Below are 16,319 nucleotides of genomic sequence, written 5' to 3' on the forward strand. Positions count from 1 at the left end.
TAATGATCTGGTCAATGAACTTCTGGTCAGTTAACAGGGAAGCGATATAACAAACTGTTGCATTAAGTAGTTTTTTTTTTTATTTTCTGTGCTATATCCGGTGTCAGTTGTACATGATGAGGAACTTTACCGTAACTCTATCGAGGCTCGGAAACAGGAGATATGGTCTTAAGTGTGACAGTAAGTTTAGCTCACATGAAGTGAGGGAACAACACAGTACATGCTTGGGTAATGCTATTACATTCTCAGATTTCCGGCAGATGTTTACATTTGCAAGGACAAGAAACAAAATGATAAGAGACAAGATAAGCGCACGACTGTATCCTATGTCAGGACTGCTGACAAAATGACCAATGTCCAGGATAATAAAAAAAAAATCAGCAAAAAAAAAAAATTATTATCTGAAATAAATATATTACATCTTTTTTTCCATCATTCTTCTGATTTTTAGAACTTTATAGTGGAAAGAAAGAAAACCCCCGTTAATGTAATGTTTTAGAAGTTATGTATAACATTTTCAAGATGTTAATACTGTAGTAATTATGAAACCCTCCATCATCACCTTAATGATCCAGAGCACTTAAAAGACTATTAAACTGTATGGGGCTGAATCAGAGGTGGACAGAGACGTGGCCGCAGTTGTATCTACAGTAATATCGGTCTCCTGTCTGCGACTTTATGCCAATGCTGCTCTAAAGCCTTTCTCTTGTGTACATCCATGTGTCCCAATGTGCAAGGACAGAGACCCCCACTACCAGAATCCATAGGTACAGAAATGTAATTAATTATTACATTTAATTTAGACGCATCATTAGTCTTACCATGGAAACTTGCAGTAGCCCAATAGCAGATGCAGCTTATCCATTAATGTATGGCAGGGTGATGATATAGTCCCAAAAAGGGAACTTTTTGGGACTATATCATCACCAGGGGCGAATTTAGGGGTCAGGCCGCCCCTAGGCACAACATTCTTGTGCCGCCCCCCCCCCCCCTATTTTAATATAATCCTATATGTATTTACATTGTTAATTATATATATTTCATAAAAATTTAACTGTAGCCCACCTTAATATTTATTTAAGCACTGTGGACTGCTCATTGTACGGAGGACCCAGAGGGAGGGAGGCACTTATTAGTACAGTGATTAGCACAGTGTCTCCGTCTCTCTCCGGCTCACACACTGTCTGTGACTGACTGAGCGCAGGGAGAATCTGCGCGCCGCTCAGCTCAGCTGCTGGATACACAGCAGCCAATAGACTGTGTGTGTAGAGTAGCCAATGGGCGGAAGCCGGCAGCAGTGAGCCTGAGCCATTTCCGGACGCGCAGGGGGACCGTCGGTCCCAGCCACTAAGTGGTGATGTAATGTGCATGGCAGAGTGGGTGGGCAGTGGCGGGTGACGAGCTGCGCTGCCGCCTACATATGATAATTCATGTCTGTGGCGGCAGCATTCGTCACTCGCCGTTGCCCACCCGCTGTGCCATTTAACAGAATGTCAGCCTGCCTGCCGCCCTTAATTGGTGCCGCCCTGAGGCCGGTGCCTCACGGGCCTAGGCACAAATCCAGCCCTGATCATCACCCTGCTCTGGTCTACAAAAATACCAGGAAACATCGGATGGTAATACACACCAATTTCTAAGCATCTTATATTTGATAAAAAGGTACTTGTTTCCTATCTGGGCGCCCACGATTTTAATCGCGGGCATCGGGGGTAAAATCGGGGCCATCGCGGGCATCGCGGCCGATAAAAAATCGGGTGCGATGTGCCAGACGCGATGCCCGCGATTTTCCCATAGAGAACAATGTTAAATGCCTCAATTTACCCGCGATGACCGCGATTTACCATAGGAAACAATGTTAAATGGATCAATTTCCCCAAATTATCATAGGGAACAATGGGAAATGGGGCAAAAACACCCCTGAACATAAAAATGTCCCCCCAAAAGTAGTTGACGCCACCCCGCCATCAACGTGAACCCGAAGCGTGGCGAGCGCAGCGAGCCCGCGAGGGGCGGCGGTACGCGTCCTCCGACCTTTTCATGCCCTACTATCCACTAGGGCGTGGAGTGAGAATAGAATAGTGTGGCGAGCGCAGCGAGCCACCGAGCCCGAAGCGTGGCGAGCGCAGCGAGCCCCGCGAGGGGACGCGGATACCTTCACAGGTTAACGCGTCCCTTCGCGGGCTTCCCAGGTGTCCGCGTCGCCATGGACACCTGGGAAGCCCGCGAGGGGACGCGTATAACTGTGAAGGTATCCGCGTCCCCTCGCGGGGCTCGCTGCGCTCGCCACGCTTCGGGCTCGGTGGCTCGCTGCGCTCGCCACACTATTCTATTCTCAACTCCACGCCGACGTGGATAGTAGGGCATGAAAAGGTCGGAGGACGCGTACCGCTGCCCCTCGCGGGCTCGCTGCGCTCGCCACGCTTCGGGTTGGCGTGGATCGTGGGGTGGCGTTAAAAATTTGGGGGGACATTTAAGGGTTAATTGTGCCTATTTGGGCTCTGTAGCCCATTTAACATTGATTCCTATGGCCACATCGGGTCCATTGAGGCATTTAACAGTAAAATCGCGTCGGTCGGGCCATTTAACATTGATTCCTATGGGAAATCGGGTGCATCGCGTCGCGGGCATCGCGGGTACATTTATGGCCGGCCGCGACGCGACCGACGCGATTTCCATGTTTAACATGGGTTTCAATGGGAAATCGCGGGCATCGCGTCGGTCGCGTCGCGGCCAGACATAAATGTACCCGCGATCACCACGACGGGCGCCCAGATAGGAAACAAGTACCGATAAAAAAAAAGCCATTCTATATGGAGCTCCACAACATATGATTATTATATCTATGTCATCCTATTGCTCATCAGCATATATATGATTTTAATAATTATCTTATGTATTTTTTATATATGTAAACATTAAATTGTCTTTTTAAATTGAGAAACCGTTTGGTCTACATATTGGTTCAGCCAGCGCTGGCACACTCTGTCTTTTTCCCAAAATCATTAGATGGTCGCCGATCATCGAATGATTTCAGAAGCGCTTGCTAATCTGTTACTCCCTGGTGACTTAGATAAGCAGCTTTCTGCTCCACGAACAGGGTGGGCAGCTGACATCTGGTGACATCAGGTAGCCGCCCCAGTTCGCATGGGGATGTCCAGCATTTTCCTTGGCGCACGCAACGTTTTCATGGGTATGAATGCAAATGCCCCCTGCCCACCTCCTGTACCTGCTGCAAGCAAACTATACAAGTCACCGAGGGCACCTGCAGAAAAGAACTGCACATGCGCATATTCGCTTATGCGCATATCTTCTACATCAGTCCCCGTTGCAAATTCGCACGGCGAACCAATTAGAATAACCGATTAGAATGAGGGTCATTAAACACATTAGAACAATATGGGGTACACAGAACCACATTAACTGAAATATCCATACACAGACCTACTACACTAAATATCCTTTCTTCACACTACATATATCGGGCATGATTCAGCATGGATAAGCATATTCTTTCTCTAATGGACAAATCTATATGCAGAGCAGGCTGCTGCTTAGTGCACGGAGTGATTTTTGACTGTGTGTATTTGGCCATAGGCCAAATACACACAGATGTGCAACTAGTCAAAATTGCCTTGTCTGCACTGTTTATATTGCCGGTAGATACCGTGGGGCTGCGCAACGCTATTGCCTGCAGTGTACACATGGTTACATGTGTACATGGCTTAACATGTGCAGAGAGATTTCGATTTTCCCATTACTGTAGGTAAAGAATTTGCTTTTGAAATCCATGCTGAACCAGGCCACTTGTAGGAACATGTGGTTATTTTAGTATTCCAGATTTTAAAAGCTCTTGATCAAGTAAGAGACGGGATAAAGGAGAAAGTGAGAGCCTAATTTCACATATGGACTGGTGCTCAGCCATGCTGCATTCTTTATATATTTTCCATACATTTTGTTATTTAATTCTGTTGTTCTTACCAGAGCATCCAAATAAACATTAGTCCACTGTACTTGTTTCGCCTTTTCTCTAGCCAAGACCATTGGTCTTCCAAGGACATCTAAATACTCCTGTCAAAAAGAGAGATGATATCAATGACAAGGTTCTGTTTTAATGTACACAAATATGGCCATACTAATGTACAGTAACATCAGATTTAAATATTCCTTGTTGAACATGAAGTACAATTCTTTTACATACGTTAAGGTCTGGCTTAAAATCCTAATTTTAATATTAATTGTTTGCGTAACATATTGCATTCAGAACTACAAAGCATATGGTTTAATTAAAAAGCAGGGTAAATAAAGACATGAAATATCCACGGTAAATGTAGAAATAATCTTCATAATTGAGATCACAGTGTGAACTTCTAACTAAATGAAGAATATTGTGACTTGCAAAGATTTAATCTAGATATAATTTTGCTTAGTATAGCTGTAAAGCACCCAGGTGATCCACTAGTGGTCCCCATTTTTGGTTTTATGGCATACTGAAGACTAGAGCAGTAGTGGGACTACCTACAATGAAGGCCCAGACATTATATGGGCCTCAGTGATGGAAGGGGCATGTCCAAATCTGAGAAGCATGGTCACATCCCCTAAAAAACGTATGGGAGGGATATTCCTTCTCCTCCACACCTTACCAGGACCAGATGATTAGAAACCAGCAGCCTTTCTTAAGGTGGCCATACACTGGTCCGGCTTGCCTGAGGTGCAAGTCAGACACAATTTATCTTGAACCTTCCCTGAAGCTCACAGGGAGTGGTGGCATCCAACGTGGCACTTTATTTGCCATTTTTACATGCAATTTATTGCATGTAAAAGTACTCCCGGGGAGCTTCCAGGGGGAGTTCAAGGGAAATCGGATGTGATACATCACAGGTGCTAAAAAACACCTGTGATGTGCACTTACGGCTGCACATCCGATTTACCTTATGCGAAGCACATCCAACCTCCAACTCCATCCCGCACATCAGATCGAACGGGATGTCAAACACATGCGATTTGGCCACTTTTTACCCAATTTCTCATTCTGTTCTGTCGGAATCCAGTGAAAACAGATCGCACCAGTATATGGGCTTTTTTATTGTCACCTAATGTGGCACCCTAGATTTGCTTACTAATAGGACCTTCCCTTGATGAACCAAAACTGCAGCGGGCCTAAGCGCAAATTTTATAACTGACCCCGAGCTTCTGAATCTTCCTTAAATGTTGAGAACAGATTTTTTACAACCCACATTCATTATGTAAACCATTTTCAGTCTGAACCATGTGCTCTTTATTACAAATTAATTTTATTTTGGACAAAGGCAGAAAAAGCAAAAGGGACACAGACTTAACCTAGATGGAATTATCTGCTTAGACCAGTGATGGCTAACCTTGACACTCCAGCTGTTGTTGAACTACACATCCCAGCATGCCCTGCATCAGTTTTACTATCAAGAAAATATGTATATATGCATAAGACTGACTATAAATAAAACCACATTTGTATATATATTTTATATAAAACTATAGTTCTGTACTAAAGGCAAAATATCGATACTACCTGAAAGAATTAAAAAATATATATGCATATAGTACACACATGTAAATAGACATACATGTTTCTGGGGTATGTATGACCCATTGCCCACCATCATGATAGTAAAAGAAAACTGTGAATGTTAATATACAAAAAGTCAAGGGGAACAAAGCAACCTTTGTGTAATAATGGCCCTGACACTCAATTGTGATTATTGCTGCAATTGTAACAGTCACCCATTAATTGCATGATTTCCCAATTACAGCCAAATTGCTCTTCAATAAACCTAATTCAAAGTAATCTTATACTTTACAACACTTGTGTGTTTTTTTTTTTTTTCATGGCAAATAGATTACTCTCACATTAATGGCTATTCTTGTGCTGTGTATATATGTATATTATACTGACCCAGCGGTCACTGTTTCTCCTTCCATCAGGCCCCATGCATTGCAACATATATCATACATCTATCTAAATATATGACAGTCCATAATGAATTAATGTTTATCATTAAAGAAACAGTAAATGCTTAATCACACAGTACAGATTAGTAATTTCATTTAATATGTTGAATAAGCTCTTGAAGTCTTACTAGTGTCAAAGTGTTTATGTTACCGCAGCTGCTCACAATTAATGTACTAAGTAGAACTCTAGGTCAAGCTGGGCAGCTGTGCTGGAAATGTATGAAAACAGTATTTACACTATAATAGCCTATTATATTGGTTACACGTGTGCCCATATTATTGCGTGATTCAAACGACATGCTATTAGGAAATGCTGAAAAGTAAAATATTTTATTGAGTATAACCTAAATATTAGGCTACTATATTTAAATACAATATCTATCTATCTATCTATCTATCTATCTATCTATCTATCTATCTATCTATCTATCTAGGTCATTGACGTAGTACTGAAGCCTCCCGTCATGCTGGGTGCTCCCCTCAGCAGATCTGTTCTCTTCTAGGGTCTACCCCAGGAGGGGAAAGTCTGCCTCCATCTTATTCTCACAGTGGTTCCTTGGTCCCTGCACACAGAGCAGCCCGTCTCCCAGTGGCGTAACAATGGAGGGTGCAGGGGGTGCAGTTGCTATGGGGCCCGGCGGCTGGGGGGGCCCGAGCCCCAGCTAGCAATCCCCTGCACCCTTATGAGGTTGAAGTTTGTTGCACCCTTTACATTTTTTCAATAATGCCGCAGACAGTGGCAAGCTGGCCGCATCAGTGATAGCGCAGCACTGTTACGTCTCCTCCCCCTCCCTCCTGGGGCATAACGTCACCAGCCCCGGCGCGAAATATAAAAGCGCACGATGGCCTGTGCAGCTTTAGGTCTGGAGCTTACAATGCGGTGAGGAGTCCCGGTGCTGAGGGTAGGAGACACGGCGCAGGTGCAGCTTCCGACACTTCTCATGTGTGCTGCAGGGACCCAGTGTGGAGGTGAGGAGACCCGGCGCGCAGCTTCCGGCACTTACTGTATGTGTGGTGTATAGACCCGCCCAGCGTGTCTGGTGTACTTATCAACTGGTACACGTTCTAATCACCGGTAATATTTACACTCTCCTGATCCAGATGTTATTGTTAATATACTTGCCACACTTTGCCACGAGCACACCTACAGCTGAAGAGAGTAAATTTCACTACACGCGATCAGCGAGGGGCTGGGAGAGCTTATGCAACACAGTAATCCTTTCAGCACAAATGGGAAGCTATGAATTTGGTGGATGTGAATGGGATGTTGTACACCGCAGCACCTGTATTAAAATTAAAAGGTTCACAGTGGCACCTTAAAGGAAAGTGAGTAAAGTAGGAGGCACACAGTGCCTCTCCCTCCCTCTAACTTTAGCCCTGTCTCTTCCCAGCTCTCTCTCTCTCTCTCTCTCTCTCACACTCTCCCCATCTCTTGCTCCCCTTTTTTTCTCTCCCTAATATCACTCCTACTCGCCCCCTCCCTTTCTCTCTTGATCCCTCTCTACTCTCTCTTTCCCTCTTTTTCCATGAACCCCTCCTTCTTTCTCTAACCCCCCCTTTGTCTATTACTCTCTCACTCTTTCTTCTACCCCCCCCCCTTCCAAAAATGGGGGGGGGGGCCTGCCAAGATGTTGCTATGGGGCCCAAATCATTCTAGTTACGCCTCTGCCGTCTCCTATACCCCAGCACTAACTGCCGCACACTTCCAACTGTCACTACCCTTACCACCTGACTGGTTATGTGACCTGCTCATGAGCTCTTGAGCAGTTGCCAAGGCTGCTGGGAAATATCTGCCAGTGTGATTACATTTGCACTGTAGCACTCTGCCCATAGTCAGGTGTAATACCTCACATAGCGGCATATTACATGTTTGATCACTTGACATTTCGATAGTGGTATAAAAAAAAGGTAAAATACTCACCTGTGTGTTGATTCTAATTGCTCCAATGGAAGGGATTTCATAATAGTAACCTGAAATATAAACACGATGTAATGAGCATGATGCACAGATAAATTTATAATTTAGTGAAAAATACACCAAATTGCAGTCAACTATACAGTGGAGAATTTCTGAGAAGGACAGCAGTCATGCTTGCTTTGTTGTTATTACAGGTGGAGTATCCCTTATCCAAAATGCTTGGGACCAGAAGAATTTTGGATAATGGATTATTCTGTATTTCAGAATATTTTTATATTTCAATGATGTATCTTGAGGTAGCTTGCATTTATGTTGTACAAACACATCAAACACATGAAATACACACAAATACATTTTATGTGTGCATAAAATAAGGTTTCAACACTTGAAACAAAGTTTGGATACAATCTCAGGTACTGAATTGGAATGCCAAGCAATCATTTTCTTGGATATATACAGTGCCAGTTACATATCATGTTCTCAGTAGTGCTGTTACAGATGTCCCCAGTAGTGCCAGTTACATATCATGTCCCCAGTAGTGCTGTTACAGATGTCCTCAGTAGTGCTGTTACAGATGTCCCAAGTAGTGTCAGTTACATATCATGTTCTCAGTGGTGCTGTTACAGATGTCCTCAGTAGTGTCATTTAAATACTGTATCATGTTCTCAGTAGTGCTGTTACAGATGTCCCCAGCAGTGCTTTTAGCAAGAATTCTTTTCACTTTCTGCAATGTATGTTTTCCGGAATAATTTGGATAACAGATTTTTGGATAAGGGATACTCAACCTGTATTATTATTATCATGACACATAGGTGCAGATGTTTTAACCAGTGTTAAGTGCAGAAACGCACTTAACGCTAGTTAACTAGGGGGATTAAGTTTTCCATAATGTATTACTAGCACACCTAACACAAGTTATGAGTTACACTCATCGGGGCTGTCCCCTGCAATGCCCCCCCCCCCCCCCCCCCAAGTGATTAGTGGCTCAGGGCTAGCGTTGTCCTATCCCCCACTGCGGGGACAATGCTAGCCATGCTCCTAGCTCCAGACTGCGCTGGAGATCTCGCACATGCCCATTACAGCCAGCCAGGGGGGAAAGCGTGAGTGAACATGTGCAGGGCTGCCTGGCGAGTTGATAAGGAGAGCCGTTAACGCTGGGCATAACGGCTTATCGGCTGGAGGAGTTAATGCATTTGCCCATAACGGGTGCCCGCTTCTCCACTTTATGCAGGAGAAGCGGGACACGTTATTTTAAAAATGTTATGGCCACCATCATACATCTGTCCCATAATATACAGTACAGTGCTTTACACAAATTATTTGGACATTTACATCACTCACTACTGCCCCAGTGGAACATGGTAGCAAGTGGATGCAGATGGCGCAGGTGGTCGGTGGGTGGGCATTTGGTATGGCAACGATGACCTGTTCTGAGGTCTGAATCAGGCCCTGTATTCTTTCTATAATGTAGTGTATGCTAAATGGGAGAACCAAAATATTAAATTTCATGTATTGTAGCAAACATTGGCTAACCATTTAAAATGTAATAAATGGCAATTATATAAAAAATGTACAGTCCTGATCTTATCTGTACAACAGCTGACTTTAGGAGGTTTTAGTTCATAATCCAATGGGATGTTATAATGTGGGTGATAGCTAAAAAGTAGTCATATTACATTGTGTTCTCATAAATGTTATATTCAATATTAGCATATAGTATACACTATTCAGTATAAAACTTCAACAAATATTATGGGTATGGGTATACAGTATGTATCAGAGGAAGAAGATCACAAAAGCCAGCAAATATTATCATTGGTTATTGATGATAACATCCAGCAATAGCTTCCCTGTGGAAAGCATAATGATAAAATGACCAACAAGTGAGATATACCGACTAGACAATGCACAACTGTTTTGCAGCCATAGCAATTATTTATGTCCATTGTAAATTATCATTTCAGCTTATCTCTGATTATCTAAGACACCATTGTCTATTTTAGATAATGAGAATATAAACTAAAATCAAATGAGATAACAAGATATATGGGTAATGTGAACTAAAGTCAGTTTGGCAATATTTCCTTTGGGCAAAAAAGGGGTAGGTTAAAGGCTAGAACATTTGTCTTTGTTCCTGGCAGAGATCCGTATACACGCTAAAACAACATTTTGTGTGTTTTTGTTTTTTGCCATTTTTTCCAATGGAGTAAAAACAGACTTGACCTCAGTAACAAATATGTTATCTCCAAAAGTTATCTCTATTCTAAAACTGTCAGAGCATTGGAGCGAGATGGGAGCAAATACATAATGTGATATATATTTATTATTATTACCAGTTATTTATATAGTGCATACATATTACACAGCACTTTACAGAGAATATTTGAACATTCACATCAGTCCCTGCCCCAGTGGAGTTTACATTCTGTGGGGCAGATGTATTAAGCTTTAACAAGAGATTTAATAAATCCAAGGGTGATAAGGAGAGATAAACTTCCAGACAATCACCTGCTAATTGCCATGTTACAGGCTGTGTTTGAAAAAAGTCAGTAAGGAGCTGATCGGCTTGACATTTATCTCTCCTTATCACCCTTGCATTTATCTCTTGTTAAGGCTTAATACATCTGCCCCTATATTCCCTACCACATGTACACGCACACAGACATACTAGGGTTAATTTTGTTGGAAGCCAATTAGACTACCAGTATATATTTTTTGGGGATTGTGGGAGGAAACCGAAGTACCCAGAGGAAACCCACACAAGTACGGGGAGAATATACAAACTCCGCACAGTTAGAGCCACGACGGTAATTGAACCCATGACCTCAGCGCTGTGAGGTAGTAATGCTAACCACTACACCATCTGTACTATAGACAATAGAATGATGTGGCACTCCAGACCATTTGAAAACATGAGAAATTTTATTCCAGACCAAGTTTTGAAATGGTCTGCATTGCCGCATCATTCTATCATCTATACTTACCATATACTTACCATGGATGAAGGCACCCGACAAGCAACCATCATTCTGAGGTGTCCATGGTACCCAAAAAAGTATATATATATATATATATATATATATATATATATAATAGAAGGTAAGGCGGCACACAGGAATGCAATAATGAAGGCAGAGGTGCAAGGTCCATACAAGGGATAATTAACAGCATTTACCTCCCTTGAAGGAGAGGAAAAGAACCAGCACTCACAGTTTAGGTGATAAGGAGTCTTGTAGTTAAAGGCAGAGCATGATTACAGCGTATAAAGGCTGACCCAACAGCCGTTTTGACTGGCAGCATGCCAGTCTTCCTCATATATAGGGGGAAATGTACTAAAGGAAATTTGTACAAAAAAAATAGGTGTATTTGTATGCAGAAATACACTTATTTTTTACATTTACTATCCCGAAAATACGGCAATTCGTATTCGTATTGATGTGCTATCAATACAAATACGAATTGCCGTATTTTAGGGATAGTAAATGTCAAAAATAAGTGTATTTCTGGATACAAATACACCTATTTTTTTACAAATTTCCTTTAGTAAATTTCCCCCATAGTGTCAAAGGCAGTACACAAACACTAGTGGATAATTATGTGCAAAGTAAATGATTCATAAACAGTTATTTAGATAAACGCACTTCTATTAAAGTGTCAGCTAGAAGAGATCTCCAATAGATCTTTTTTTTATTAAAATCCAATAAACTGTCCTATAGAAAAAAAACACAGCGCTTTCAGAACTTAAAAAGATCTTCAAGATATAAATTTCTTAAACTTGTACCATATATAAACGAGGGTGCCTTACGTCACCCCCCCCCCCACCACCACCACCGCACAAGCCCTAACATGGCTTCCCAATATGGGAGAAAAATCCCGCATTAGTCAATGAGAGCACTAAATTGATGGAGGCCTTTAGAAAACATTTTTTGACAAACCTGGACATATGTCTTCCGCAGTACACTGTGCAGTTCAGAGATCTAGACTCTGAGTTCATCTTGAATAATGTAATAATGAAGCCCTGGTTTCAGAATAAATTAAGGACAAATTGGCATCAAGAGAACTGCCACCACCCTGGATGACAATATGTCATTTTGTTTTTGGGTGGAAATCCACCACAAAGTAAGGTCACAGGAAATGGAGCAGTCCCAACACTTCAGCTTCAAGCTTGTTCCTTGTTTCATGGCTCCTGTTGTTTCTCCTAATGAACCCATGCAGGTCAGCTAATTTCACCTCCCTGTCAAGGATAAAGGGGAAAGCAGGTTCAAGAATAGGTTGTGCTTATACTGTGTTGCAGCAAGTCACCTCCTTTAATATTGCCACAAGCTTCTGGGAACAGACCTCTGAAACTCTAATGGATTTCTGGATTCCGATGTTGATGGCAACTTCACCACTGCCAAGAAGGTCCAAGAGGCCCTATTCATACTCTACTATGTATCATTGGAGTGTACAGAAAATACTTTTCATGGTTTCCATACCGGACATTAGAAGTCTCCATCAAGTAAGCGCTCTCCATAAGGAGTTAATATACTTCTTTATACTTCCATCAGCAGAGAGTCCTATTATTCTGGGTCTTCCATGGTTCTGCAAGCATGTTCCCATAATAGACTGAGGTGAACCACAAATTTTTTCATGGGGAACTCATTGCCAACTAAGATGCTTTCTGACAATCAGAACCCCACATTGTGTCATTCAAAGTTTTCTACAGATGGCCCTCTCCCAGCTCCATATGAGATCTTCACGGATATGTTGAGCAAGAAAGCCGCTGAAACACTACCAGGGAATAGAACTTTGATGCTACCAGGGTCTGTGCTCCCATTCTGTGGTCTCTGTCCAGGTCTTCCTCTGGATGTAACTTCCTGTATGCTACGGTGGTGGTATAGGGAAATACATGCCACTCTCTGCCAGATTTAAAGAGACGGGCAAGCCAAATGTGAAATCACATGTGGCGCAAATTTTAAATATCCTTACTTTAGAGCATATTTGCTCAGATACATTACTCCAATGTATAGCCTGTTGCATTCTCAATGTTTTGTTTGTGTGTCCTGTACTTGGTTCCTGCCTCTTCTGTGCTCTGTTCCTGGTTGCTGGCTTCCTTGGTTACCAATCCTGGTTCTTGGCCTCCCTGTGCTCCATTCCAGTTCTTGCCATCCTAGTGTCCAATTCCTGTATTCCTTTTTCTGACCAAAGTGTCCAGCTCTGTCCCTGTTTGTTGTCAGTTGTCACCATGTTAAGCACCTCAGAGCAAATTACTAAACCAGCCCCAGTGTATACTAGCCCTACACTTGGGAACCCAGGAAGAGGACTCTAACCTATGTGTTGGGTATAGCAAAGCCCAAATCTCTTTGCAGAGATCCCTGGTAAACATCACTGGCATACTAGACTCCACATATTTGTACTTGGTCTCTGCCAATCCTAAAGAATGGGTTTGCATCCATTTTTGGGTTTGTGACACAAGTGTTTTCTTTTACTCAAAATGTGTTATTTGCATAAAAAAATCTGAGGAAAAACTGCATTACTAGCATGTACAGATTACTGGAGCTTGCAACATCTGCAACTGAAGATGGCACATATGCATAGACAGATTAAGGGGGGTGCAGGGGATACTGTACCCTGCCCCCCTTCCCTGTTAAGCCCCCACCCCCTCCCCTGGCCAGAGTACAGTGACATCACTTATGATTGCAATCAGCTGTGTTGAGTCTCTTTATTATGAATTAAATAGTTCAAAACTGATTACACCAATCATGTATTAAAGGGGATGAACAGATACGGTAGACAACATTTCCATCCTGGAATGGGACATGTTCAGAGAAATGCACAATCTTATATACACCCCCCCCCACACACACACACACACACACTTTTTCCTGGCTCCCCTGTTTTAAGTGCCCCAGGCCCCCCAAAAGTCTTAGTCCAGACCTGCACATATGCATAATATAGCAATAGCTACTGTATAGAACAGTGTCAGATCATTTTATGAACTCCATCATGCATATGTTTGGTGAATCATTTTGTTGCTACAGTATCCCATTAGCATTATTTAGAATCCAGAGTTACATTATATATACAGTATATGGTATTAAGAACTTTTGTTTGAACTGTAGTAAGCTGATGCACACAGTAGAAACAGGGCTGTCTTAGCGCATGGACTTGATGGGCAGTTGCCAAAGCCCACCCAGCAACCCCTTCTGCATACAACAGGTGGTGCGGCACTAGCATTGCAGGGAAGCACCGAGCTCTCCCTGTAGCCTGGCGCAATCCTCACTCCTCCATTCCCACAAGCAAGCAGCCATACGCCCAACTTGCCCAGCTCCCCCTCCCAAGCTTGCCGAGTATGCAGCTAGGGCCAGGCTGAGTAAGGCGCTGCAATGGTCAAAGGGGCGACGGCAGCATGAAGCAGTGGCCACAAGCCAATTGGAGCTGGCTCTGCAGCCAATCAGGCACGGTGACAGTGCCACGTCTGCACCACCTCCGCCTCTGCGAGGTGCTTCTTCACCCTCCTTGGCTTTCTCCACTCCCCAGTGGGTTGGCGGCGGCTTCCCCGCAGAGACTGGCACTTCACTGCCAGCGCCCGCTGTGGGAAGATCCTCCTGCATGTCTCCAACAGCAGGCTCTCGCACACTGAGGTGAGCGGGGATGGGGCGGTTGGTTGGCTGGCTGTGTTACTATGCACCCTCCGCTATAACCGCAATGGCGGGGGAGGGGGTGAGTGGTTCTAGCGGGGGTGGGGGGGAATGAAATACAGCCAGAGGTGATTTAAAAGGCAGCCCCAGGGAAGCATCACATGTGAAAAAGCGGTGAGGGTCTGAGGGCTTGTGCCTATGCCATTCTGTGTTGCTGGGGATAGAGGAAGAAGAGGCTGTGCTGCTAAATCTAACCCTTCACCCCCCCCCTTACCCCCACTTTAGCCTAAACCTAACCTCCCTCCCCTCCCAGGGCCTAAACCTTAATCCTTCCCTCCCACAGTCTAATCACTGACCATCCCTCCCTCAGTGTAAACCCGGACCATCCCTCCCTCAGCGTAAACCCTGACACTCCCTCAGCGTAAACCCTGATCCTCCCTCCCTCAACGTAAACCTTGACCATCCTTCCCTCAGCGTAAACTCTGACACTTCCTCCCTCAGAGTAAACCCTGACACTCCCTCCCTCAGCGTAAACCCTGACAATTCCCCCCTTAGCGTAAACCCTGACCATCCCTCTCTCAGCGTAAATCCTAACCATCCCTCATTCAGCATTAATCCTGCCCCCCCTGCCTGAGCGTAAACCCTAAACCCTGACTATATATATATATATATATGTATAGCGGGTTGGTGCGTTCGGCACTCCGGACGAAGTAACAGCTACCTTGGTGCCTTCCCAAAAGATTGGTAATAGGTACTGTAGTTCCCTTGTGCTCTTGAATTTGAGCGTCAGGAAATAAAGGCGGCACTCCAAGGATTTTAGTAGAATAGAAAAACTTTTATAAGTACATAGTGAGGAAATTGGACATCAACAACAACGACGTTTCAAGGCCTGTCGACCTTTTCATCAGGATGTCGTCCAAAGTGCGGTCTGTGCTGTGCCGACAGGCCTTGAAACGTCGTTGTTGTTGATGTCCAATTTCCTCACTATGTACTTATAAAAGTTTTTCTATTCTACTAAAATCCTTGGAGTGCCGCCTTTATTTCCTGACGCTCAAATTCAAGAGTACAAGGGAACTACAGTACCTATTATATATATATATATATATATATATATATATATAGTAATATATGTAATATATATATATATATATATATATATATTACATAGGGGCCCCACTGCACTGCTTTGCCCGGGGGCCCATAATGCTCTTAAGATGGCCCTATTCTATTTTACTTGATATATTCTGAGATTTCAACATCACAATGTAAAAATAAACATTTCAAACCTAAAATCACTCTGCGATCTGCTTTACAGCTGAGTAAAATAAAAAATAAACTGTGAAACTCTCATAAGTGGGAGTTGCATTAGAAGTGTACTTAAAGTGGGCACTGAATGCTGTTTTAACTTTTTCCATCAGCTAATCTATGAAAACACATTAACAGCAAATGAATACATTTTCCATTTACAGTACCTTTGTTTTCACAGGCCATCCACTGTATAGGCCCCTTATCATAATTATGCTGGCCAACTGAAAAGGTAAATACCCGAACCTAGAGCAAACAAAGAACACAGTCATTATTATCAATGCATTAAAACATTTTAAGATCTGGAAATACATTGCATGTACCTTCATCTGATAACTAAACATCATATTTCACATTGTCACTTGATACATTACTTAATATTTGCTTAAAATTGTGTTACTGTAGGTTTAGTTTAATCTATATAGTAAGTTGAAGAGTATGTGTGTGTGTGTATGTCGCACTGCAGACACATCGTGTGCACCTCAAAGCAG

At 43.1% G+C, this 16,319-nt stretch overlaps 1 protein-coding gene across 6 annotated transcripts in view; it reads right to left on the minus strand.

Moving 5' to 3' along the window:
- CACNA2D1 (calcium voltage-gated channel auxiliary subunit alpha2delta 1) overlaps nucleotides 1–16,319 on the minus strand; it is a 657,865-nt gene that overhangs the window by 95,196 nt on the left and 546,350 nt on the right. For all 6 annotated transcript variants that reach the window (XM_083183071.1, XM_083183072.1, XM_083183070.1 and 3 more), the window contains exons 13-15: nucleotides 15,996–16,074; nucleotides 7,907–7,956; nucleotides 3,979–4,068 (exon numbers count right to left, since the gene is read on the minus strand). In XM_083183071.1, coding sequence (XP_083039197.1) covers nucleotides 3,979–4,068; nucleotides 7,907–7,956; nucleotides 15,996–16,074 — 219 coding nt within the window. The remainder of the gene's footprint in view (nucleotides 1–3,978; nucleotides 4,069–7,906; nucleotides 7,957–15,995; nucleotides 16,075–16,319) is intronic.

The sequence above is a fragment of the Crinia signifera genome, chromosome 4, assembly GCF_055691185.1.
Source record: "Crinia signifera chromosome 4, ASM5569118v1, whole genome shotgun sequence".
In the NCBI taxonomy this organism is placed as follows: Eukaryota; Metazoa; Chordata; class Amphibia; order Anura; family Myobatrachidae; genus Crinia; species Crinia signifera.